The sequence below is a fragment of the Embiotoca jacksoni genome, unplaced genomic scaffold (genome assembly GCF_022577435.1).
Source record: "Embiotoca jacksoni isolate LCO1_2020_lvr unplaced genomic scaffold, fEmbJac1.0.p SCAF_119, whole genome shotgun sequence".
In the NCBI taxonomy this organism is placed as follows: domain Eukaryota; kingdom Metazoa; phylum Chordata; class Actinopteri; family Embiotocidae; genus Embiotoca; species Embiotoca jacksoni.
In genome coordinates this window covers 264,034-291,175 of record NW_027185251.1, presented here as the reverse complement: position 1 = coordinate 291,175, position 27,142 = coordinate 264,034, and the positions used below count along the sequence as shown (strand labels likewise).

Sequence of the window (27,142 nt, the reverse complement as noted above, 5' to 3'; positions counted from 1 at the left end):
AAGGCGTCACGTTTAAAGTTTTACAGTACTGATTTGTAACGAAGGCGTCACATTTAAAGTTTTACAGGACTGAGTTGTAATGAAGGCGTCACATGTTTAAAGTTTTACAGTACTGAGTTGTTATGAAGGCGTCACATGTTTAAAGTTTTACAGTACTGAGTTGTGATGAAGGCATCACATGTTTAAAGTTTTACAGTACTGAGTTGTAATGAAGGCGTCACATGTTTAAAGTTTTATAGTACTGAGTTGTAATGAAGGTGTCACATGTTTAAAGTTTTACAGTACTGAGTTGTGACGAAGGCGTCACATTTAACGTTTTACAGTACTGATTTGTAACGAAGGCGTCACGTTTAAAGTTTTACAGGACTGAGTTGTGATGAAGGCGTCACATGCTTAAAGTTTTACAGGACTGAGTTGTGATGAAGGCGTCACATGTTTAAAGTTTTATAGTACTGAGTTGTGATGAAGACATCACATGTTTAAAGTTTTACAGTACTGAGTTGTAATGAAGGTGTCACGTTTAAAGTTTTACAGTACTGAGTTGTGATGAAGGCGTCACGTTTAAAGTTTTACAGTACTGATTTGTAACGAAGGCGTCACATTTAAAGTTTTATAGGACTGAGTTGTAATGAAGGCGTCACATGTTTAAAGTTTTACAGTACTGAGTTGTAATGAAGGCGTAACATGTTTAAAGTTTTACAGTACTGAGTTGTGATGAAGGCATCACATGTTTAAAGTTTTACAGTACTGAGTTGTGATGAAGGCATCACATGTTTAAAGTTTTACAGTACTGAGTTGTAATGAAGGCGTCACATGTTTAAAGTTTTATAGTACTGAGTTGTAATGAAGGCGTCACATTTAAAGTTTTACAGTACTGATTTGTAACGAAGGCGTCACGTTTAAAGTTTTACAGGACTGAGTTGTGATGAAGGCGTCACATGCTTAAAGTTTTACAGGACTGAGTTGTGATGAAGGCGTCACATGTTTAAAGTTTTATAGTACTGAGTTGTAATGAAGGCATCACATGTTTAAAGTTTTACAGTACTGAGTTGTAATGAAGGCGTCACATGTTTAAAGTTTTACAGGACTGAGTTGTGATGAAGGCGTCACATGCTTAAAGTTTTACAGGACTGAGTTGTGATGAAGGCGTCACATGTTTAAAGTTTTATAGTACTGAGTTGTAATGAAGGCGTCACATGTTTAAAGTTTTACAGTACTGAGTTGTAATGAAGGCGTCACATGTTTAAAGTTTTACAGTACTGAGTTGTGATGAAGGCGTCACATGTTTAAAGTTTTACAGTACTGAGTTGTGATGAAGGCGTCGCACGTTTAAAGTTTTACAGTACTGAGTTGTAATGAAGGCGTCACGTTTAAAGTTTTACAGTACTGATTTGTGATGAAGGCACCACATGTTTAAAGTTTTATAGGACTGAGTTGTAATGAAGGCGTCACGTTTAAAGTTTTACAGTACTGAGTTGTAATGAAGGCGTCACATGTTTAAAGTTTCATAGTACTGAGTTGTAATGGTGTCACATGTTTAAAGTTTTACAGTACTGAGTTGTGATGAAGGCGTCGCGTTTAAAGTTTTACAGTACTGAGTTGTAATGAAGGCGTCACATGTTTAAAGTTTTACAGTACTGAGTTGTAATGAAGGCCTCACATGTTTAAAGTTTTACAGTACTGAGTTGTGATGAAGGTGTCACGTTTAAAGTTTTACAGTACTGAGTTGTGATGAAGGCGTCACGTTTAAAGTTTTACAGTACTGATTTGTAACGAAGGCGTCACGTTTAAAGTTTTACAGTACTGAGTTGTGACGAAGGCGTCACATTTAACGTTTTACAGTACTGATTTGTAACGAAGGCGTCACGTTTAAAGTTTTACAGGACTGAGTTGTGATGAAGGCGTCACATGCTTAAAGTTTTACAGGACTGAGTTGTGATGAAGGCGTCACATGTTTAAAGTTTTATAGTACTGAGTTGTGATGAAGACATCACATGTTTAAAGTTTTACAGTACTGAGTTGTAATGAAGGTGTCACGTTTAAAGTTTTACAGTACTGAGTTGTGATGAAGGCGTCACGTTTAAAGTTTTACAGTACTGATTTGTAACGAAGGCGTCACATTTAAAGTTTTATAGGACTGAGTTGTAATGAAGGCGTCACATGTTTAAAGTTTTACAGTACTGAGTTGTAATGAAGGCGTAACATGTTTAAAGTTTTACAGTACTGAGTTGTAATGAAGGCGTCACATGTTTAAAGTTTTATAGTACTGAGTTGTAATGAAGGCGTCACATTTAAAGTTTTACAGTACTGATTTGTAACGAAGGCGTCACGTTTAAAGTTTTACAGGACTGAGTTGTGATGAAGGCGTCACATGCTTAAAGTTTTACAGGACTGAGTTGTGATGAAGGCGTCACATGTTTAAAGTTTTATAGTACTGAGTTGTAATGAAGGCATCACATGTTTAAAGTTTTACAGTACTGAGTTGTAATGAAGGCGTCACATGTTTAAAGTTTTACAGGACTGAGTTGTGATGAAGGCGTCACATGCTTAAAGTTTTACAGGACTGAGTTGTGATGAAGGCGTCACATGTTTAAAGTTTTATAGTACTGAGTTGTAATGAAGGCGTCACATGTTTAAAGTTTTACAGTACTGAGTTGTAATGAAGGCGTCACATGTTTAAAGTTTTACAGTACTGAGTTGTGATGAAGGCGTCGCACGTTTAAAGTTTTACAGTACTGAGTTGTAATGAAGGCGTCACGTTTAAAGTTTTACAGTACTGATTTGTGATGAAGGCACCACATGTTTAAAGTTTTATAGGACTGAGTTGTAATGAAGGCGTCACGTTTAAAGTTTTACAGTACTGAGTTGTAATGAAGGCGTCACATGTTTAAAGTTTCATAGTACTGAGTTGTAATGGTGTCACATGTTTAAAGTTTTACAGTACTGAGTTGTGATGAAGGCGTCGCGTTTAAAGTTTTACAGTACTGAGTTGTAATGAAGGCGTCACATGTTTAAAGTTTTACAGGACTGAGTTGTGATGAAGGCGTCACATGCTTAAAGTTTTACAGGACTGAGTTGTGATGAAGGCGTCACATGTTTAAAGTTTTATAGTACTGAGTTGTAATGAAGGCGTCACATGTTTAAAGTTTTACAGTACTGAGTTGTAATGAAGGCGTCACATGTTTAAAGTTTTACAGTACTGAGTTGTGATGAAGGCGTCACATGTTTAAAGTTTTACAGTACTGAGTTGTGATGAAGGCGTCGCACGTTTAAAGTTTTACAGTACTGAGTTGTAATGAAGGCGTCACGTTTAAAGTTTTACAGTACTGATTTGTGATGAAGGCACCACATGTTTAAAGTTTTATAGGACTGAGTTGTAATGAAGGCGTCACGTTTAAAGTTTTACAGTACTGAGTTGTAATGAAGGCGTCACATGTTTAAAGTTTCATAGTACTGAGTTGTAATGGTGTCACATGTTTAAAGTTTTACAGTACTGAGTTGTGATGAAGGCGTCGCGTTTAAAGTTTTACAGTACTGAGTTGTAATGAAGGCGTCACATGTTTAAAGTTTTACAGTACTGAGTTGTAATGAAGGCCTCACATGTTTAAAGTTTTACAGTACTGAGTTGTGATGAAGGTGTCACGTTTAAAGTTTTACAGTACTGAGTTGTGATGAAGGCGTCACGTTTAAAGTTTTACAGTACTGATTTGTAACGAAGGCGTCACGTTTAAAGTTTTACAGGACTGAGTTATGACGAAGGCGTCACGTTTAAAGTTTTATAGTACTGAGTTGCAATGAAGGTGTCACATGTTTAAAGTTTTACAGTACTGAGTTGTGATGAAGGCGTCACGTTTAAAGTTTTACAGTACTGAGTTGTAATGAAGGGGTCACAGGTATAAAATTTCTTATTTCTCATGTTTGTTCTAAATGTGATTTTACTTTTCATTCTCCCTCAGTGAAAAAAGACAAAATAACTTTGATTAGAAGTCAGAGAATAGGAGAGCTGAACTTTGGGTCCTGTTAGGAAGTAATAAGGAAAATTTTCAGCATCAAGTCGTCTTTACTCAAACAAACAATGAATTATTCGGTCAATAAAATGTAATTAAAACGTACAAAATGACTATAAAAGTCAAACATGACAGACAGCCAACATACCAGATTCAGTTTACTGTTGCAGAAACAATCACAGCTGATTAATAGTCATCCAAGAAGATAATCAGCTGATTCAGCTGTTTATCTATATATTATATGTATTTATAAACTCACTACATAATGGTTTTCAGTTTATACAGATTTTCACAGAGGAAACTGATCAATGCAGCTCCGAGTGAAAAAAGTATTTTTTAGTGTAGAAGCGGCACTGAAACTGGTCGTGCTGATGGACACTAAAAAGTAAAATCTTCTTAAGATTTTTTTTATTTTTTTTAGAAAACCATACATTTTATCAGCAGGTTTCTATATTTGATTGTATTTGTTTTAAAACAGTCTTTCTACTGTTGACAAACTTTTTATTTCCTGGATAAAGACAATAGAACATACAAAGTGACTGCATTCGCCCATTTTAGACCTCCATGTTAAATCATTACTGTGACCCAACATTTCTGCAGGCTAAAAATAGCTCTGTGCTGAAGAGGTGAGATCTATAGAGACTCTGGCAGCAGGGAAGCCAGGCTAAATGTGGAACAAAGCAGGTAGCTAAATATAGGGACTCATCACATGCTGGCAGGGCAAATAACGGGCCCTACAGTTACCATGGAGACCCAGGAAGCCCATCCATCAGCGGGCTCGCACCAGTCAGACGACCAAACCCTCGAGAATACTTAAATCCTTGATGTGAAGTTTGAGCAACTAGTGACAACATGTGAGAAACGGTTGTTTTTGCTTTCTGTTTGTTAGGTATTTTATTGATCAAAATTCATTTTAAACTCTAGAAATGAAGTTTGTGGTTTCTTTAAATTAATTAAAAAAGGAAAACAAGGAAAATGTGTTCTGTATTTTACCCCAAAATTTAAAAAATATAAATTTAAATAGGGTTACTGGATATTTTAGAAGACAGCTCTCACTTAACTTACGGGAACACCCGACTCATCCAGTGAGACAGTGAACAACAATAAAACTGTCTGGAGATGTTTCCGCTACCAGCCAACAGAGCTCTGTGTGGTACATGTTTCTGTACTGGAGCAGGCCAATTCAATTAAATACCAATTCAATTAAATACCAATTCAAATAAATACCAATTCAATTAAATACCAATTCAATTAAATACCAATTCCATTAAATACCCGTATCACAGATTTAAAGCAGTGCACCAAAGCCAGCAGTAGAGGGTTAGGGTTAGGGTTAGGGTTAGCCAGTGTAGAAAGTCTTACCGCGGTGGTGAGCGAGCGATCGGCTCCAGCGCTCAGTAGGACCCGCCCACAATCCAGCTGGCCGGCTTCACATGCCATGAAGAGGGAGGTCTGCCCCCCAGCTGCCACCGAGTCCACAGCAGCTCCTGCAGCCAGCAGCACCTCCACACAGCTGCAGGAGGAGCGCCACGTTAGAAACACACATACAGCAACAGAGAGTCTGCAGTATACTGATAAGGATAACAATGTTTGTGAGTTTAGTATTTTAAGAAGAGGAGGTACAATAATCCTTCTCCGTAACATATTTGCATACTAAACTAAGAAGCATAAATTAGGACTAAAATAAGGAGTATCACACAGGTCTCCTTTAAAGTCCTTTAAATGGCACCAAAGCGTGAAATACACACTCCTGTCCACCACAGCAAAACGTGAGATAGCTACACATGGCGATGTCAAGGCGTGACTGTTACACGCTTCACTGTCGTGGACACGCATGTCTGTTATAACATGAATTATACTATTTGACATTGTTTCTAGTAAATATTTGAGATATTTTGTTTGTTTTCAGTTTCAGTTTTTTTCCTCTAATACTTCATCACCTGTTCAGCAGAGACATTCAAACCTCCACCAAGAGTGAAGAAGCCGAAAACTGAGCCGGTCTGCTAACGCTGAAGAAAACGTTAGCACCACAACAGAAGCTCTCAGTGTGTGTGTGTGTGTGTGTGTGTGTGTGTGTGTGTGTGTGTGTGTGTGTGTCTGCATGCCTTCTGGATATCCCACTCTATAAATAACATGGTGATCAGATATTACAACACTGCACGTTCCCCAGCTGATCTTGGACATCGTGGTTTTGACCAATGCTCACTCCACTCAGGCTGATGGAGGCCGTGAGCTCAGGATTCATCTTGGCAATATGTAAAGATCAATCCAAGTGATCAGAAGTGGCAGCGTATGTAGTGGAGGAGCGGATGTTTCCCTCATCCTTAATAATTATGGATGAGTGATGTGGTCATGTTTAAGGAGGAGAAACTCCTGAAATAAAGCTGCCAACATGAACTGCAGCTGAACTTCTGACCGGTTTATTCGAACAGTGGAAATCACATTATGGCTTCAGATGGGATGCAGAGCAAGTCTCAACCTGACAGTCTACTATATAGCAAAAAGCCACCAGCTGAGAGTGGCATCGCCATGGTTACTGAAACCCAACGTGCTACCGGCATCGGGCCAGCTGTCACATTTCACACATGGGAGCTTCCAGCTGTGCTTGTCTTGAAGCTAAGTGCATGAAGTGAGTCATCAACTGACAGGACACTAAGATTTACTCACACGCTGAGTGATAGAGCGAGCAAGGTCACATCAGGTCACCGATCTACCAGTAGCGAGTGAATGAGTAATATTTAACAGTTAACCAGGTATCAGCATGACTGGTAAGGACAGTTACTTTAAAATGATCAAACTTCTCCAGTGACATGGGCACAATCTTGGCCTGGTTACTGAGAACTATGTGCATTGATCTGATTGGCAGACGAGAGAACCAATCAAAAACAAGGGTTAAAATGGACCCTGCCCAGATTTAAACAGAAGACATTTCCGCACAGCAGTTGAATGAATGTGATATTTAATTTTTTTTTTTTATAAAAATATATTTGGATGTGTCCCCTTTGCACTCCAGCATTTTCAACAGTAACTGTATTTATTTAAATATTTTTCTGAGTAACTGTAAAATATTACAATTCTATTTTTTGTAATCTAATTACATAATGCCATTAATAGTTACACCCCACACAGTTCTGGACTGATAGTCCAACAAAACAATTGAAGGCGTCAGCCTGGAAACTTAGCCTGGGCTTTTTCCACTGTTTTGATAAATGTGACATTTTGAATGATCAACACAAGAAAAACAGAGAATTGTGGCAGAACTCAGAAGAACTCACCTGCTGTGGCCATGAGCGGCAGCAAAGTGTAAAGGACTGAATCCATTTTCTTTGGAAACATCAGCAGGCAATCCAGAAGACAGCAGCAGCTTCACACAGTCTGACAGACAGAAAGAAAGGATGGTGATGAAGTAAGCTTATACTAAACGCTGAGAAACATCAGTGACGTTAAAAGGAAATAGTAACAAAACAAAATCTACTGAAACAGTGCAAACACTGTACATAGCAGAGCAAACCACTTTACCATGTTACCATGGATACTGTAGGTAGTGTTGTAGGGAGGGTAAAGTTGGTAAAAAGTGAGTCACTTTATGAGAGCTTTTTTGTGAATCACTTAGACATTACTGGAGCAGAAGTAGGGCAGGACTTCACTTTCTCCACTCGAGTGCATCTGTACAAAAATAGTTTCACAGCACAGCAAGACACCCCGTCTCAGTAAGGAGTCCGGTATAAATACATTACGTTATCTTTCAGAGAGGGTTGGTGGCATATACTTCGAACAACTCAACAATGTAAAGGTGCAGGTGTATTTACAGCAGGTGTATTTACAGCAGGTGTATTTACTGCAGGTGTATTTGTAGTTTGTGTATTTACAGCAGGTGTATTTACTGCAGGTGTATTTACAGCAGGTGTATTTACTGCAGGTGTATTTACTGCAGGTGTATTTGTAGTTTGTGTATTTACAGCAGGTGTATTTACAGCAGTGTGTATTTACTGCAGGTGTATTTACTGCAGGTGTATTTACAGCAGGTCTATTTACTGGAGGTGTATTTACTGTAGGTGTATTTAATGCAGGTGTATTTACAGCAGGTGTCTTTACAGCAGTGTGTATTTACAGCAGGTGTATTTACTGCAGGTGTATTTACAGCAGGTCTATTTACTGCAGGTGTATTTACTGGAGGTGTATTTACTGTAGGTGTATTTACAGCAGGTGTATTTACAGCAGTGTGTATTTACTGCAGGTGTATTTACTGCAGGTGTATTTACAGGTGTATTTACAGCAGGTCTATTTACTGGAGGTGTATTTACTGTAGGTGTATTTACAGAAGGTGTATTTACAGCAGTGTGTATTTACAGCAGGTCTATTTACTGCAGGTGTATTTACTGGAGGTGTATTTACTGTAGGTGTATTTACAGCAGGTGTATTTACAGCAGGTGTATTTACTGCAGGTGTATTTACAGCAGGTGTATTTACAGCAGTGTGTATTTACTGCAGGTGTATTTACTGGAGGTGTATTTACTGTAGGTGTATTTACAGCAGGTGTATTTACAGCAGGTGTATTTACAGCAGGTGTATTTACTGTAGGTGTATTTACAGCAGGTGTATTTACAGCAGTGTGTATTTACTGCAGGTGTATTTACTGGAGGTGTATTTACTGTAGGTGTATTTACAGCAGGTGTATTTACAGCAGGTGTATTTACTGTAGGTGTATTTACAGCAGGTGTATTTACAGCAGTGTGTATTTACTGCAGGTGTATTTACTGCAGGTGTATTTACAGCAGGTCTATTTACTGGAGGTGTATTTACTGTAGGTGTATTTAATGCAGGTGTATTTACAGCAGGTGTCTTTACAGCAGTGTGTATTTACAGCAGGTGTATTTACTGCAGGTGTATTTACAGCAGGTCTATTTACTGCAGGTGTATTTACTGGAGGTGTATTTACTGTAGGTGTATTTACAGCAGGTGTATTTACAGCAGGTGTATTTACTGCAGGTGTATTTACAGCAGGTGTATTTACAGCAGTGTGTATTTACTGCAGGTGTATTTACTGGAGGTGTATTTACTGTAGGTGTATTTACAGCAGGTGCATTTACAGCAGGTGTATTTACTGCAGGTGTATTTACTGTAGGTGTATTTACAGCAGGTGTATTTACAGCAGTGTGTATTTACTGCAGGTGTATTTACTGGAGGTGTATTTACTGTAGGTGTATTTACAGCAGGTGTATTTACAGCAGGTGTATTTACTGCAGGTGTATTTACAGCAGGTGTCTTTACAGCAGTGTGTATTTACAGCAGGTCTATTTACTGCAGGTGTATTTACTGGAGGTGTATTTACTGTAGGTGTATTTACAGCAGGTGTATTTACAGCAGGTGTATTTACTGTAGGTGTATTTACAGCAGGTGTATTTACAGCAGTGTGTATTTACTGCAGGTGTATTTACTGCAGGTGTATTTACAGCAGGTCTATTTACTGGAGGTGTATTTACTGTAGGTGTATTTAATGCAGGTGTATTTACAGCAGGTGTCTTTACAGCAGTGTGTATTTACAGCAGTGTGTATTTACTGCAGGTGTATTTACTGCAGGTGTATTTACTGGAGGTGTATTTACTGTAGGTGTATTTAATGCAGGTGTATTTACAGCAGGTGTCTTTACAGCAGTGTGTATTTACAGCAGGTGTATTTACTGCAGGTGTATTTACAGCAGGTCTATTTACTGCAGGTGTATTTACTGGAGGTGTATTTACTGTAGGTGTATTTACAGCAGGTGTATTTACAGCAGGTGTATTTACTGCAGGTGTATTTACAGCAGGTGTATTTACAGCAGTGTGTATTTACTGCAGGTGTATTTACTGGAGGTGTATTTACTGTAGGTGTATTTACAGCAGGTGCATTTACAGCAGGTGTATTTACTGCAGGTGTATTTACTGTAGGTGTATTTACAGCAGGTGTATTTACAGCAGTGTGTATTTACTGCAGGTGTATTTACTGGAGGTGTATTTACTGTAGGTGTATTTACAGCAGGTGTATTTACAGCAGGTGTATTTACTGCAGGTGTATTTACAGCAGGTGTCTTTACAGCAGTGTGTATTTACAGCAGGTGTATTTACTGCAGGTGTATTTACTGGAGGTGTATTTACTGTAGGTGTATTTACAGCAGGTGTATTTACAGCAGGTGTATTTACTGCAGGTGTATTTACAGCAAGTGTATTTACAGAAGGTGTATTTACAGAAGGTGTATTTACAGCAGGTGTATTTACTGCAGGTGTATTTACAGCAGGTGTATTTACAGAAGGTGTATTTACTGCAGGTGTATTTACAGAAGGTGTATTTACAGAAGGTGTATTTACTGCAGGTGTATTTACTGCAGGTGTATTTACAGCAGGTGTATTTACAGCAGCTGTATTTACAGCAGTTGTATTTACAGCAGGTGTATTTAATGCAGGTAAGTCAATGTCTAGAGTCTTTCCAGTGCCAAATGTAACTTAATGTCACAGCAGCTAAGAAGAAACACTTCAAGTTTGTGACATCATAGTAACTGAACAATCAATAATGTAGAAAAGGTAATGTAAAAAAACTAACATGCACCAACAGATATTAATATATAAAAGATGGAAAACGCAAACAACAGCAACCTACAGTTCACTGAATACTAATTGGATCTGTTTGCCTTTTCTATTTCACATTAATAAGTAGCAAAAATACAATTGAAAAACACACAATGTAACTATACATGTTTATGTACAGACTTCAAACTGTATTTTTATAGATCAATTTCATAATAATTTGACAATGTGAATCTTAGATGTCATTTCTTCGTGCCAGTCAGCCATTCTCAGTGAACCTGTATGAAGACTTTTGTTTGTATTGTATGTTCACCATCTGCTTACCAATTAATATGCATCAATCAATGGGGATCAATCAATACATATCAATCAATACAGATCAATACAAGCCTCCGGGTGTTCATTGAACTAGGTTTGTAGTTTATAAACCTTTTCTTAAATTGATTTAATTCCTGTTGATCTCACGGTTGTTGTCTCTAAATATACTGAAATAAATAAACTCTGAAAACACTCCAATCAATGTGTGAAACAAGAAAGACTGACAGCTGTTGATGAAGTCTCACCTGTGTGTCCGTTCTGAGCAGCAGCAAACAAGGCAGAGGTCTGATTGGGGTTGAAGTGGTGATCTTGGTCAGGATGATTGGGCTGGTTCTCCACGGCGGTGGTAGAGGAGATGGTGGTGATGGTGGTGTTGTTGGTGGACGTGGTGGTGGTGGTGGTGGTCGGGTCTGGTTGGTTAAGCAGCATTGACAATAAAGTGACATTTCCCTGGGAAGCAGCTTGGAGGAGCAGGGGGAGCCCGCCGTCCAGGGCAGCGGGCCCACCGCCGCTGAGAGAGGAGACTACGGAGGGACACCAGCCTGCAGGGGGAGGAGGAGCAGGAGCAGCACAGGTTAAACTGGGAGGAGGAGAAGGAGGAAGAGGAGGAGGAGGAGGGAGAGGAAGCAGCTAGAAGTGCTGAGCGTCGGAGAGCAAGGTGGAAGAAGATGCAAAGGAAGGAGGGCACATCTGAGTTTCACACATTCAGTAGTACAGACTCTTCTGTCAGAACAGCAGCGATGACATCATATTAACCAGTGGTGGTGAGTAACAGCAGTCAATCATCGTCCAAACCATCATCCTCAGTTTAAAGTCTTGTTTTAACAGAAGAGTCAGCCGGAATTCAGAAGAAATGTGAATAAAAGAAGGCAAAAGAGAAATGATTTAAATTCATTTCCATTTCTGATCTTGGATTTGAGTGGAACCACTTAACTGGCGCTGCGATGATTACGGTGGAGTTCACTGCACTGATTTTGAGGCTTTGGCTATTTTACAGTTGTTTTGTGATAATTCGTCCTTTCACATACCTCCTAGATTCATCCAGTATGTTCACTTAATGATGCTGCAGGTATAAAAAGGTAGCTCATGTTGACGGAGAACTTTGCAGCTTTACTCGTTCAACAATAAGGTGAGAAGCAGAGCTGATATTCACCACAACATACTATCGCAGCAGTATGCTGTTTGAGTTTCATGCTCAGCATCAGTACCGATCACACCAGAGGCCCACCGTGGCCTAAGGCAGCCTACAGAACCGTCCCACAAGTCAAAGGAAGTGAGGGTGCTGGTAGATCAGCTGTGATCACCCACAGTGTCAACACTGAATAGCTATAGAGATGCAAGATGATGCATAGTGCAAATATATAAAATATTTTGTAAAACTGACACTGCAGCTTCTTATGTGTGTATGATTGTGAACATCAAGGAGAGTGTGTGTCTCTGTTCGTCACCAGAGCAGCAAGAACATAAAGAACTTATATTTCTCTACCATGAAGCTGTAACTAAAACCTCTCCTGCTGTTTGTTAATGTGACAAACACTTGAGTAGGATAAGGGAGGATGTGAGGGGAGAAACAGGTGAACAGGTGGTAAACCTGCAGTTTAAAGGCTCCATTTCACTTTTGATTAAACCTGTGGTTTTATCTCTCCAGTTTATGACATCATATATGTTTACTTAAAATACAACTCGTTACTTTGTCATTCAACTTCTTTAAACTCTTGATTTTCATTCGGATGTAGAAATTTGGTAAAATAACCTTTAACATATTGTGTTCCAGTTTCACATTGTTTTATCATTCATGACAGCTGCTGCTTATATTCAACTAACAATTCAAACCCATTATGTGGAGGCTGCTGACTATTAACAGTATTTTACACACATTTCCCTTAAATTGTAGATACATTTCTGATTAAACAAACCTTTGCTGCACAACACAAGCGATTTGTGTTAATAATCTTCACGTTTTAGACTTTTTAAATACGATGAAAGGAGTGGTGGAAAACACAACTTCAATTCAAAGCCCTTTGCAGAGGTTACCCAGACGACAGAAACCGCTAACATGTTTGTAATTTAATCATCTTGTAAAACATGCTGCAGCCTGACAAAAGAGCCTGTCATCATATCAGATTAATACCGGAGCCGTGATGGACAGCTGTCATCTTTGAGTACAGTCAGTCCCCCACAGTATCCACATACACAGTACAAATACACACATTAACCATAGGATACTGTTGGAATTATGTAGAACTATTTTAAATTATTGAGACCAACAAACAGATGAAGTAAAGAACAGAAAGATTTCTACTTACTGAACCTATTAACTCTGCTACAACCACTATCTAAATGTTTGAAATACTTTGAACCAGGTTTAATGTGGCGGATTATAAACTGGGCGGTTAAAAATGAGAACGAGAAAAACAGAGTGAGGAATTACAGTTTGGACATTTTTCTCACAAACAAGAAAAAGAATAAAGAGAAAAAGTGCAGCACTGAATCTGAAGGACAGGATTATTATTGGATTATAACGGGGTTATAACGGGGGCTATAACTGTATCATAACCGGGCTATAACTGTATTATAACCGGGCTATAACTGGGCTATAACTGGGCTATAACTGTATTATAACCGGGCTATAACTGTATTATTACCGGGCTATAACTGTATTATAATCGGGCTATAACGGGGGTATAACTGTATTATAACCGGGCTATAACTGTATCATAACCGGGCTATAACTGGGTATAACTGTATTATAACCGGGCTACAATGGGGTATAACTGGGTTATAACTGGATTCTATGAATGGACAGAGAAGATATGAAACAATATAGATCTGCATGCAAAGAACTTTCAAACGTGTCGTAACATGTCACAGGTATATTTAAGGACAATTCCAGTTTTGACAACTTAGGTGTTGTTTTTGTCTTTCAGATATGAAAGCGAGGAACACATGACACATTAGGAGGCAATACATGCGAGCAGTTCATCAGACAGGTTTTAAATAGAGAACCAATGGCCCCGCCTACTAAAACAATACCCAAGTTGTAATAAATTGGAGTTGTGTTGAATCATACTGCACAGTGCTACCAACCACAGCACTACAAGCACATTAGAGGTGAATATAAATGGTAACATTTATATCAGACGTGCAGAGTGCCGTCAGTGGGATGAGTTAAACAGGAAGGAGAGCAGGAAGTGGAGGAATGGTCGTGGCATGCCATTGGAGGATGGAAGAGGGGGAGGGAAGGAGAGAGCAGCCTCTGGCATCAGCTTCAGAGAGGAGAGGGGTTACTGCGAGGAGGGCCAACAAACCAATCAGAATACACTCTGGTCTGCCTCAGTTCACCCTGAAACTCTGTTTATTAAGGTCTAGTCTGAGTAGCTGTCAGGAACATGGGAGCAACATGTTGTCTGCTGTTGATAGTGACACGGCTAATCTGACCACATGGGAGACCAAAGGTGCCCAGAAGCACGTATGAAGGGCAGAGAAGGAGGTCAGTAAACAGAAAGGCAGTGAGCCACATCGGATCTGCGGGGCGATACACTCTGAACTGACCTACATCCTCCTGTGGTGGACCAGTACCATATGACCAGAACACGATGCTACGCTAGGCTAAGCTAGACTAACACCTTGGAAAGACAGTGGAAGGAAAGAGGCAGTGGGAGGGTTGGAGGAAGGAGGAGCATGGAGCCCCTTTACCTGATGCTGCTGCCAGGGGGCCACGGGGGCTACGGGAGGATGGAGCACTAACGGAGGAGGAGGTGGAGGGGGGGTTTATGGAGGAGGGGCTACTGACAGTGGTAGCAGGGCTGATGAAGGGGGGGCACTCTGCACATGCTGCTGCTGGCTGCCGCTCAGGACCCCGGCCGGGCCCCGGGGAGCGAGGGGAGGGGTGGGCACCCACCTGAGAGGCCGTCAGGGCTGGGACCAGGTCCAGGGCAGGTTTGGGCGGCAGCTGGGGGGTAGCTGGTTTGAGCCCAGCCCCAGAGGAGCGGCTGCCGTCCCCCCCCACCTTGATGGGTGGATGGGGAGGGGAGGGGGTCTGGGACAGCCCAGGCTTTTTGGGAGGTATTGGGGGGGGGGTTTCCCCGGTCGATCCTGGCCACCGTAGGTGATTTGAGGCCAATGGGATGGCTCAGGCGGCCGGGAAAAGGGCCTCCCTCTGAGGCGGAGTGGGGCAGGCCTGGACGGAGCGGTCCGGCACCTCCTGCTGGAGGGCTGGTGAAGCGCGACAGGACCTGTGTGACGGTGTGACGGGCTTGCTGTTTGGCAGCAAAGTTGTCACGGTTGGTGGGGGAGAGGTCCCGGGCTGGAGGACTCTGGGATGCCGTCCCATTTTGGTCCTGTTCCTGGAACTTGTAGCGGGCCGCCTGGACACGGGGACTGACCCCGCTGGGTAGGCCATGGGGGGTTTGGCCCTCTGAGCCGTTCTCTGTCTGCGCCAGTCCTCCTGAGCTGCTGTGGACGATCCCCCGGCCCGTCGTCTTTGGCAGGCTCAGGCCCACGTAGTTGGCGGGGGCCGGTTTGACAGGTATGCTGAGGGGGGTCTTCTTGGGAGTCTCCGCCTCAGTGGGGGGCAGGTCCGTTTGGCAGGACGCCGTTCGAGAGCTGATGGGCTCCGTGGCCACGGAAACAGACGTCAGAGCTTTGAGTGTGAGCGGTGGGCCGGTGGCAGCAGCAGGTTCTGCTCCAGCAGCAGCAGGTAGAGCAACAGCAGCAACATCCTTCTCATCACCCTTTTCGGTCCTGAGCTGCTCCACCTGCTGCCGCAGACTCAGGCTCTCAGCCTCCTCGCGGCCCAGCCTGGCACGCAGCTGTTCGCGCTCCGTGTCCAACTCTGACAGCTGCTTCTCCATCTTGGCCTCCATCTGTTGGCTGCGCTGGCGCTCGGTGCTCAGCTCCTCCTGCAGCCGTCCAGAGGTGTGGCTCTCCTCGTCCAGGCGAGCCTGGAGCTCGTCAAAGCGCTGGGACTCCTCCACCACCCGGGTGGCCAGCTGCTTGCACTCGCGCACCAACATCATGACGATGTGCTTGTTCTTCTCACGCTCATCCTTCAGCTGCGCTGTCAGCTTGCGGTGCTCCGCCTCCAGACTCTGCAGCTGCAGCTTCTCCATCTCCAGCTGGAAATACATGGAGACAAAATCAGGGGGTAGCTCAATACATCAATGCATTATTTCAGCCACACACACACAGAAGTAGCAGGACACCATGTTTGGATTTAGATTCGATGGATAGATGCAGGAATAACAAACGTTCACCCTCTAAATCTCTTCTGAAATGAAAAATAGATCAACAGAATAAATCATCATAAAAACAGCTGTGAGCTGCAGCCATGACCTCAGCTGACAAAAACACACTGATCAGATGTCTTTAGTTTCTGAATCAACGACTTGAGGAAGAAGATAATCTGCTGGATTCATTCCCTCTTTAACACTCATCACGTGTCATCATTCAAACATAGATGGACTGTACATGTGACCACCTCGGAGACGGTTCAACTGTCGAATCCTAGAAAGCATCACATGCGTTCTGAAAACATCTATCACATGAACACTAAACTCTCTTTCACTCTGTCAGGGAGCTTCAGATAGAAAATGCTGCTGCGTGCACTCACTAATGGAAACATCCAGATTTAAATGCTGAGTCATTCGTTTGCCACAAAGCTGAAATGAGCCAGAACAATTTTCTCATGAAGAGCGTAGACAAACCAGATTAGTCTAAACACGTGAATTATACAGTCAGAAAAGATGGATGGGTCAGTGCATATTAGACAGTTTATTAATTGGTCTCATTCATTCACGTGTTCACAGACACCATGTCTCTGCATATAGTTGGATTTGATGACTTGTCAAAGCTCTGGCCTCTAAATCTGGAGCGTTGCTGCTATTGTTAGCTCAGAGCTTCACAGAGGGTAACAGGGCTTAACCGGGGCTCTCCACCCAAGACTCCATCACTCTAACAAGCCTTAAACAATAGGGCTGACAGCCCTCATCACCTGTCCCAAACAAGACCCCCCATCCTCACCACTCTGCCAATCCCTTGCTCCAAACCATCAGGGAGAGCATATCGCCAGCAGCTGAGGATAAGGAGAGCGCCAGTTGTTACTCAAAAGGAGGTGCTACGACGACCTGCTAATTGTCTGGATTGTTTGCCGTAAATTTGGAAGAACAAATGTAGGGATGCTGTAAAGGTGGTGACACAGTGGACAGTGGGGACTGGAACCAGGCAGGATTAAATCAGATCATAATATACATGGCTCCACTGAGGACTCTATACACTGATGGAAGCGCAAAAGGTCAATCAAAGTTTACCTTGTGAAGGGCAGAATACTTCAACAGAAGAAGTTTCTGACAGATTCAGAAACCTTGTCTCACACCGGTGAGCAGGGGACAATACAGGTAACAATACAGGGAACATCACAGGTAACATCACAAGTAACAATACAGGTAACAATACAGGGAACATCACAGGTAACAATACAGATAACAATACAGGGAACATCACAGGTAACAATACAGGTAACAATACAGGGAGCATCACAGGTAACAATACAGGTAACAATACAGGGAACATCACAGGTAACAATACAGGTAACAATACAGGGAACATCACAGGTAACAATACAGGTAACATCACAGGTAACATCACAGGTAACAATACAGGAAACATCACAGTTAACAATACAGGTAATATCACAGGTAACATCACAGGTAACAATACAGGTAACATTATGGGTAACATCACAGGTAACAATACAGGGAACATCACAGTTAACATCACAGTTAACAATACAGGTAACATCACAGGTAACATCACGGGTAACAATACAGGTAACATCACAGGTAACATCACAGGTAACATTACGGGTAACATCACAGGTAACATCACAGTTAACAATACAGGGAACATCACAGGTAACAATGCAGGGAACATCACAGGTAACAATACAGGTAACAATACAGGTAACATTTCGAGTAACATCACAGGTAACATCACAGGTAACATCACAGGTAACATTACGGGTAACATCACAGGTAACATCACAGTTAACAATACAGGGAACATCACAGGTAACAATGCAGGGAACATCACAGGTAACATCACAGTCAACAATACAGGTAACATTTCGAGTAACATCACAGGTAACAATACAGGGAACATCACAGGTAATATCACAGGTAACAATACAGGTAACATTACGGGTAACATCACAGGTAACAATACAGGGAACATCACAGGTAATATCACAGGTAACAATACAGGTAACATTACGGGTAACAATACAGGTAACATTACGGGTAACATCACATGTAACATCACAGGTAACAATGCAGGTAACATTACGAGTAACATCACAGGTAACAATACAGGGAACATCACAGGTAACAATACAGGTAACATTACGAGTAACATCACAGGTAACAATACAGAGAACATCACAGGTAATATCACAGGTAACAATACAGGTAACATTACGAGTAACATCACAGGTAACAATACAGGGAACATCACAGGTAATATCACAGGTAACAATACAGGTAACATTATGGGTAACATCACAGGTAACAATACAGGTAACATCACAGGTAACAATACAGGTAACATTACAGGTAACGGAAACATCAAACTTTTCTGTCTCCAGACCAACTAAATCCACCAACTATGTCCTCCAACTACATCCAGCATCTACATTCACCATCCACCAACTACATCCACATGCTACATCCACTAGCTACATCCATCGGCTAGGTCCACCAACTACGTCATCCAACTACATCCACCATCTGCATTCACCATCTAAATCCACTAACTATGTCCACTGTTCACCAACTATACCCACCATCCTCCAACTACATCCACCATCTACACTCACCTCCCACTAACTACATCCACCATCTACATCATCCAACTACATCCACCAACTATATCATCTAACTACATCCACCAACCACCAGCTACATCCACCATTCACCAACTACATCCACTACCTACATCCACCAACTACATCCACCATCAACCAACTACATCCACCAAGTATATCCACCAGCTACGTCCACCAACTCCGTCCTCCAACTAAATCCACCATCCACCAGCTACATCCACCAACTATGTCCACCAACTACATCCACCACCTACTAACTACATACACCATCTACATTCACCAACTACATCAACACCCCCTGAGTGTTTACAGCAGGTGTGATTCCTACTCATGACACATTAAGTAGTACAGTGCTTCATGCTACGAGGGACTCCACCTGGTCTTCTTCTCGTTTTGATGCACTGTACTTAGTGTTCATGCAGATTTCTAACTTGACCAAACTCCTCTGAAATAGTTTTCCTTGTTGGATATAAATGAATTCAGTATAATGACATGGGTAACCTTCCTTACAGAGCATGTACTGATCACCACAGAGTGAAATAATAATCCCACAAAACTAGAGATACCTAACACTGGTGTAAACCATCCGCTGCTAAATGAAATACTGAATCAAGGTTTCAAGGAGAATATTTCTAAAATGTCTGCACCTATACCTGAGCAGGTATCCACTGGATACTGAGCAGAGTTGGGAATGAGAGAAGGAAGCAAATAGGAGGCTGCAGGCCTATTTTAAGAAAAATGAATATCTGCTCCGCGTTCGTGACCTTCATCATTTCACTTCTCAAAATTTTGGCAGCATGTTCACTCCAAAAAAGCCAACTCATACAATTTTCCTTCATCACTGTTGAGAGAGTTGTTGCTGTCGCGGACAGGTGGGGGTGGGGGACCTACATCCCAATTCATGACTCATTCATGGATATGAGGGCAGTGGGGGTGTCTTCATTATGCCCATAACCCCATTCAGAGTGTGTTACGTACAACCGCCTGCCTGCAGCTTGCCTCAGACCTCATGGATAATTCAACAGCTTCTTTGCAGGAGGACGACAAGAGTGGAAGCAGATGAAGGGATAAAGATAGCACGGACAACCCGAGTGAAACTCACTCTACCCAGCAACCAGACGATCCCTGTGTCTTTGAGCAGTGATGTCACTGGTCCTTTTAAAAGGTCCAAAGAAAGTATTTATCAAGCCTGACAGAGTAGAAGCGTGAGGGTGATGGTTGGGTCCAACTGTCCATCAGTGGTGACATGGTGATTTAGTCTGCACTAAAGATGGACCCTGTTGTGCTGTGTTGGCAGCCTCCACATTTATTTTAAGGTCAAATTAATCAAAACCACTCAAGGTCCAAGCCATACAGCAGTTTCTGATCATGCCTGAGGGTTTCTTAGCATCGGAGCTGGGATCTCAAAGTTGCATAAAAATAACAACTCTTCACTCTTAATCATGTTTCCCATCTGGCAAAGTACAAAACTAAAAACTGACCTTTGTTTCTCAACTTTAGTTTTCAATCCACAATAACTAATAGTTTGCAATACTTTCTCCAACATTCAAAACCAGGGTGAATGTTCGTGTTCGACACCTCCAACTCTCTCTGTGATCACACGTTGTTTCTCAGACAAAGCACTAAGACAGAAGGCTCCTATTCTGTTGTGTTACAGTGTGATACAAAACTGGTGTGGACACAGTTACACATTAACACACATTCATCAGAAACATTAACACATTCATCAGAAACATTAACACACATTCATCATAAACATTAACACACATTCATCAGAAACATTAACACATTAATCAGAAACATTAACACACATTCATCAGAAACATTAACACATTAATCAGAAACATTAACACACATTCATCAGAAACATTAACACAATCATCTGAAACATTAACACATTCATCAGAAACATTAACACACATTCATCAGAAACATTAACACATTCATCAGAAACATTAACACACAATCATCAGAAACATTAACACATTCATCAGACACATTAACACATTCATCAGAAACATTAACATGTTCATCACAAACATTAACGCATTAATCAGAAACATTAACACATTCATCAGAAACATGAACACATTCACCAGAAACATTAACACATTCATCAGACACGTTAACACACATTCATCAGAAACATTAACATATTCATCAGAAACATGGACACACATTCATCAGAAACATTAACACATTCATCGGACACATTAACACATTAATCAGAAACATTAACGCATTAATCAGAAACATTAACACATTCATCAGAAACATTAACATATTCATCAGAAACATTAACACACATTCATCAGAAACATTAACACATTCTTCAGAAACATCAACACATTCATCAGAAACATGAACACATTAATCAGAAACATTATCACATTAATCAGAAACATTAACATATTCATCAGAAACATTAACACATTCATCAGAAACATTAACACAAATTCATCAGAAACATGAACACATTCATCAGAAACATTAACACACATTCATCAGAAACATTAACACATTCATCAGAAACATGAACACATTCATCAGAAACATGAACACATTCATCAGAATCATTAACACATTCATCAGAATCATTAACACACATTCATCAGAATCAGTAACACAGACCAGCAGACAGTCTTCCCTTCCACATTTTCCTCTGGAGGATTTGAGTCATGTGGAAATAAACACAATTTGTGGTGGAACAGTAAATCTCTCCTCCACATGCTGTTTTTATTTACCTTCATTTAATGACATCTGACCTCTATCTCACCATAATTAAACAGGTTACAGAAATAGAGGCTCAGAAATGAAGCATTTACCAAAACGTGATTGATTTCTTTCTACTACAGATATTTAGCTCCAAAGATGGAGATGTCGGTGTCTTACCCTCTTCTGGCGGCTCTCTGCAGCAGCCAGCTGGGCTGACATGCGTTCCTGCATCTTCCTGCAGTGCGCCATGACAGCCTCCAGGACTGAGATGGGGCTGGACCCCAGGGGCCTCCTCTCCTTGTCCCCTCCAGGGACGCCACAGTCGAAGTCCCTCTGAAGAGCCAGGAAGGGGTCGGTGAGGCTGTAGTGGCCGTAGCGCTCCTGGAGAAACACCTCCTTTCTCTGAGCCTGCAGCAGAAAGAGGAGGGAAACTTTACTGTTGAACTTTTTATTTTTTTATTTTGACACCAGTTAGACGTCATTTGGATCAGTAACCTTGAAAGAAGATGTAACATGTCGGAGGAAAATTCCTCCTATGTAACTGATCTGTAGCTGACCCTAGGTCCCTGTGTCAATAGAACGTTCTTGAGGGGCAAACCGGTATATCCAAACCACATGTCCCTTCAATGTAATCAATCAGATCTGTGTCGAGCAGTGTTTTTCTACCCCGGGGTACGCAGATGACCTTTCTCAACTAGAAGACGTGGACCATATGTGCAGATGACCGATGACCGATGTATATGCTGAGCGCCCTGAGGGGTGAAGAAGAGGGCACCTCCTTACGTGGATATAAGGCCGCTCTCCTCACAAGAACGGGGTCAGACTTTCTGGACTCTTCGCGAGTACAGAAACTCTCTCCACAGGACGATTCAGCTGAACAAGGGGTCCTTTGACTCTGTGTAAATCTGACATACTCGCTTGGTTCATGTTTGACAATTTGTACGCTCTTATGATTTTCAATTTTTCATTTTTGCAATAAATACTCAAATGCCAGCGAGCTCGAAATACTTTTGATTTCTCACAAGGAAATACATTAATTTCCACCACAAATCTGGCGACAAAGATGGGATTGGACGCGTGATCTGGACTCCGTCTGACGGACAGACGGCCATACGATAGGTGATTCCTCCCTGAGGGTGAGAAGCTGCCCGATCCAATCCAGTTGAACTAACAACGGAAAACATGCGGTGAGAGATCTAAATTATTTTGAGGCAGACAGTCATAAAAAGGGTTGATTGGCCATTCCTCACAAACTATTTCTAGGGTTGTTGACAGACGTGTCAAGGTTTTTCTGTAGTGTTATTCCCGAGTTGTATGCATCTGGTGTCTCCTGAAAATTCATTGACGCACCTTTCGTTTAATGCAAGAGACGGCTAAACCGGAGGAACGCAGCGGTCGCTGACGTGGCATTAGTTATCTTCACGAGTTTGTATGCATCTGGTGTCTCCTGAAGATTCATTGATGCACACTCCGGGTTAATAGACGGATAACGAGAGAATGGGCAGCGTTCAGAGTGAAGGGGAGACTGTTGCAAACCATGGTACTAATGTCCTGCCACCTTTGTGTAAATTCAGAACGTTATCCTGGCAGTTTGAATCAAATGCAAAAATGGGTTGATTTAGGGTTTCCTTCAAATGGAAGTTTAAGTGAGAATCAGTTAACACAGTTGAAAGTGCAATTGAGAAGAAAGAAGAAGAGTGACACAGCTCAGCACGTGGCCCTGTCGGACAAGAAACGGAAACAGAACGTGATATTTAAGGCAGACTGGGAGGCATTTCAAATGTGGAGAAATGAGGCAGAAAGTAGAGAAAGACAGATTGAAGTTGTTTAATTCACTAAAGCCCGAAAGCCTAAAAAGGGTGAAAACATTATTCAACCAAAATCGCTTTATCCTTGTTTTTCTGAGATGTTGAGACAGGTAGACCTGGACCTGGACTCCCCCCCCCCCCCATTCCACCTCCAGCCTACACTACCCAGCAGTCTCCTCCAACACACCCACCCCCTCCTACCCAGCCGACAGTTCAGCAGGAGGGGGGACAGATTCAACCACCGACACCAGTGAGACGACCTACTCGCCTCATATGACCCGCAACAAGCTCAAAGACGGAGAGCCGTGATCCGAGGCGCAGGAGGATCTTCGTCTGATCCTGAAATCACCATGCCGATGGTGGAAGAGGCAGGAGCACAAGGCCCGATGCTGGTGTTCAGACCATGGTCAGATGAAGATGTGGCTCAAGCAATGAGTCACGTCTGCAATCCCAAAGACAATCTTGCCAAATGGGAGACTGACATTATCCAATTTGTCCGAGAATATCGTCCCACAATGCCAGAGCTACGGCGGTTGATGAGTAAATTTCTGACAAATGACTATCACAAAGTTCAAAGTGTGTTCACCCCTGTAAGAATGATCTACTGCCTGAGTAATCCAGATTATGAGGACGGTAGTAATGTGAACTTCAGAAATGCCGTAGATGCTCTCATTACGACAGTAAAAGAGCACTTTCCTCTGAGACTGAACTTGTCCTCTATCACCTGTATGACACAAGGGCCACAAGAGACATGCAGTACATTTCTGGCACGCCTGACTACAGCCTTCGACACTCACAGCGGCCTCCACCGACCCCACGCAATGGGCACGCAGCCCCTACCGCTGTACGAAGTCCATCTGAAAGAACATTTCATAAGCAGAATGAGAGCAGAACTTGCACAGATGGTGAAAAGCTCCTGTGTAACCTGGAAAACGTGTCCACTGGCAGATGTTCTACGGTACGCTGAACATGCTGAGGACGAGCTAAACAGGAAAGATGAACAAAAGAAGGACAGCAGACAGAAGAAGCTGGAAGAGGCTCAGCTGTCCATGTTCAATACGCTTGCAGAGCCAACTCAAGCATTTGTTCCAGGTCAACAGCAGAGGGGCAGAGGTCGCGGCAGAGGCAGATCAGGACTGACTGACAGAGGGTACGATCCAGATGTGTGTCATAACTGCGGAAGGCGAGTACATTGGCGAGCAGAGTGTCCAGAGCCTAAAACAAGGAGACCTGCTTTCCACACTCGGACTGAGAGGGGTGGAAGGAGGGGCGGACCCCAGAAACAGGACACCTCTCCACAGGAAAGGAAGTAACGCACCCCACACCCACTCACACACAGACAAGAGCTGATGCAGCAGCACACACCCATTCTAAATTTCACCATGTATGCTAACAACCCAGGATATAAGAAATTCCCACAATTAACATTGATGATTTCTAACTATCCTGTAACATTTTTAGTTGACTCCGGAGCTACAAGCTCAGTTTTGAGAACAGATACTTTGCCCAAACCTCCAATGAAAAGTGGCAGAACTCGCCTCAGTGGGATCAAGTGGCGTTCCCACTTTTGAGAGTTGCTCAGTTCCACTGAGATGCGAGTTAGATGACCAAATGACAAAACACTCTTTCCTAGTGTCACAAAACTGCCCAGTAAATCTGATGGGGAGAGATCTGATGTGTCATTTCGGTATTATGTTGTGCTCAGTCAGATGGCATCAAAGTGTTGAAAAAAGCTGAACCCCCACCTTTGCAGATGGTAAAGTGTAGCCCAAGCGCACTCACGTATGTATACGAGTGGAAACTAATGTTAGACCATGTAGCTCCAATTACTCATGATTTAGTCACATTTGCACACAGACACTGTACTACAGCAAAAGATTACATGCATGAACAGACATTGCATTGCACATCTCATGTATGCGAAGGGCAAGACAGAAGGTATGAGAAAGTAGGGTATGATCAACAGGTGGACAAAGAAAGTTCATGATTGAAGGATGTATATTGGACAGAAGGGGCAGCGGTTGCGTCTGTGTCTCTCTCTCCCTCACAGGGAAAAGTGTTCTCTGGGGCTACCCCACACATTGCATTTGCTAAACCAGCACACTGGGAATGGCAGGATCTTGGTCCATGGTTGCAACAGCGTCTCGGCCTATCAGATTTCAGACCGGGTGCGGAGGTTCCTAGGATTGATTTTAGCGCTAGTGGTAATGCATTTCGCACTGCATTGACCAGACCAGTAATTGTGCGCAGGACAGTAGAGCTCTTTGAGGAACAGACATGACACACAGACTTGTATCCCCAGATAGCAACGGATCAAATTCCTGAGTTATCACAAGTACCGCCTTCACTGTGGGCTGCCCACAAATATGACGTGGGGCTCATAAAAGGCGCAGCACCATTAGTAATGTGTCCTCAATCAAATTATAGGCCGTGCCTCAAACAATATCCACTTAAACAAGAAGCCATCGATGGTATAAGTCCAGTATTCGAATCCCTATTAAAATCAGGAATAATTGTACCCTGCGAAGATTCCCCTGTGCGCACACCCTTTTTCCCTGTAAAAAAAAGTTTGCGATGAAGGTCAGCCCACAGAATGGAGATTTGTGCAGGATTTGCAAGCAGTAAATGCAGCGACGTATCAACGAGCGCCGGAACTGGCAAATCCGCATACGATTTTGTCACTAGTTCCACCAGGCGCCACACATTTTTCTGTTATTGATCTAGCTAATGCATTTTTCTTTGTTCTCGTTCACCGAGATAGTCAAAGTTGGTTTGGCTTCTTCTTTAACGGGCGTGGCTATACATGGACCAGGTGTCCCATGGGTTATCATGAAAGCCCAGGCGTGTTCCACATAGCGCTTAGCGAAAACCTTCAAAATTTACAACTCCCCGCGGGGTCGGCCCTTTTGAACTATGTGGATGATATGATGATTTGCAGCCCATCAAAGGAGGCTTGTAAAATTGACACAATAGCGCGACTTAAACATTTGGCAGAAAACGGGCACAAGGCTAGCCTACAAAAACTCCAATTTGCTCTGAAACAAGTAACTTATCTGGGACATGTGATCACAGTAGAGGGTAAATCCCTCACTCCCAAACGTATTGCAGCAATCCAATCAGTACCAAAACCAATTACAAAGAAACAAATGATGAGCTTTTTAGGAATGATGTCATACTGTAGACAGTGGATCCCAAATTACTCAGAAAGAGAGGCACCCCTCTCGTCCATGGTCCATGGTAGAAACCTTAGCGCGTGAGACAGACTGACCTGGACTGCAGAAGCCGAAACGGCATTTGAGGACTTAACGACTTCCTGATCACAGGCCCCGACTCTTGGCCTGCCGAGACCCGACATTGACCAAAAGGACTGTTACATGATGTCAGTTTTGTGTCAGCCTCATGGAGGGAAACTAAGGCCCGTCGCCTACTTCTCCTCGAAACTTGACCCTGTTGCCTCAGGTCTTCCCCTCTGTTTGCGAGCTGCGGAAGCAGCTGAGAAAGCCATATTAGCATCACGTGACATTGTGGGCTACTCTGATGTTATGCTTATGGTCCCGCATGCTGTTTCCCATATCTTGCATGCCCAGAAGACTTCTCACCTCTTTGCTCAGAGATGGCTCAGGTATCACACAACATTGTTAGAATTGCCTAACATTACTGTGAAACGCTGCAATGTCCTTAACCCAGCTACGCTTCTCCCAACCGCAGATGATGGAGAGCCGCATGATTGTGTCGAAGTCTTGCAACAGACATGCACCCGGAGGCCTGATCTATTGGACACACCTCTTCTCAATGCAGATCTTGAGTTACATGTAGACGGCTCTGCCTCTTGCTCACCTGAAACAGGCAGTAGCC

The 27,142-nt window shown here is 42.5% G+C and overlaps 1 protein-coding gene across 6 annotated transcripts in view; it reads right to left on the bottom strand.

Moving 5' to 3' along the window:
- Nucleotides 1–27,142, bottom strand: part of cttnbp2 (cortactin binding protein 2) — a 106,783-nt gene that overhangs the window by 24,735 nt on the left and 54,906 nt on the right. For all 6 annotated transcript variants that reach the window (XR_011177973.1, XR_011177972.1, XR_011177974.1 and 3 more), the window contains exons 3-7: nucleotides 21,657–21,887; nucleotides 14,787–16,002; nucleotides 11,131–11,427; nucleotides 7,283–7,382; nucleotides 5,370–5,520 (exon numbers count right to left, since the gene is read on the bottom strand). Coding sequence is in view for 3 of the 6 variants with exons in the window: in XM_069144013.1 (XP_069000114.1) it covers nucleotides 5,370–5,520; nucleotides 7,283–7,382; nucleotides 11,131–11,427; nucleotides 14,787–16,002; nucleotides 21,657–21,887 (1,995 nt within the window). In the remaining 3 variants the exon portion in view is untranslated. The remainder of the gene's footprint in view (nucleotides 1–5,369; nucleotides 5,521–7,282; nucleotides 7,383–11,130; nucleotides 11,428–14,786; nucleotides 16,003–21,656; nucleotides 21,888–27,142) is intronic.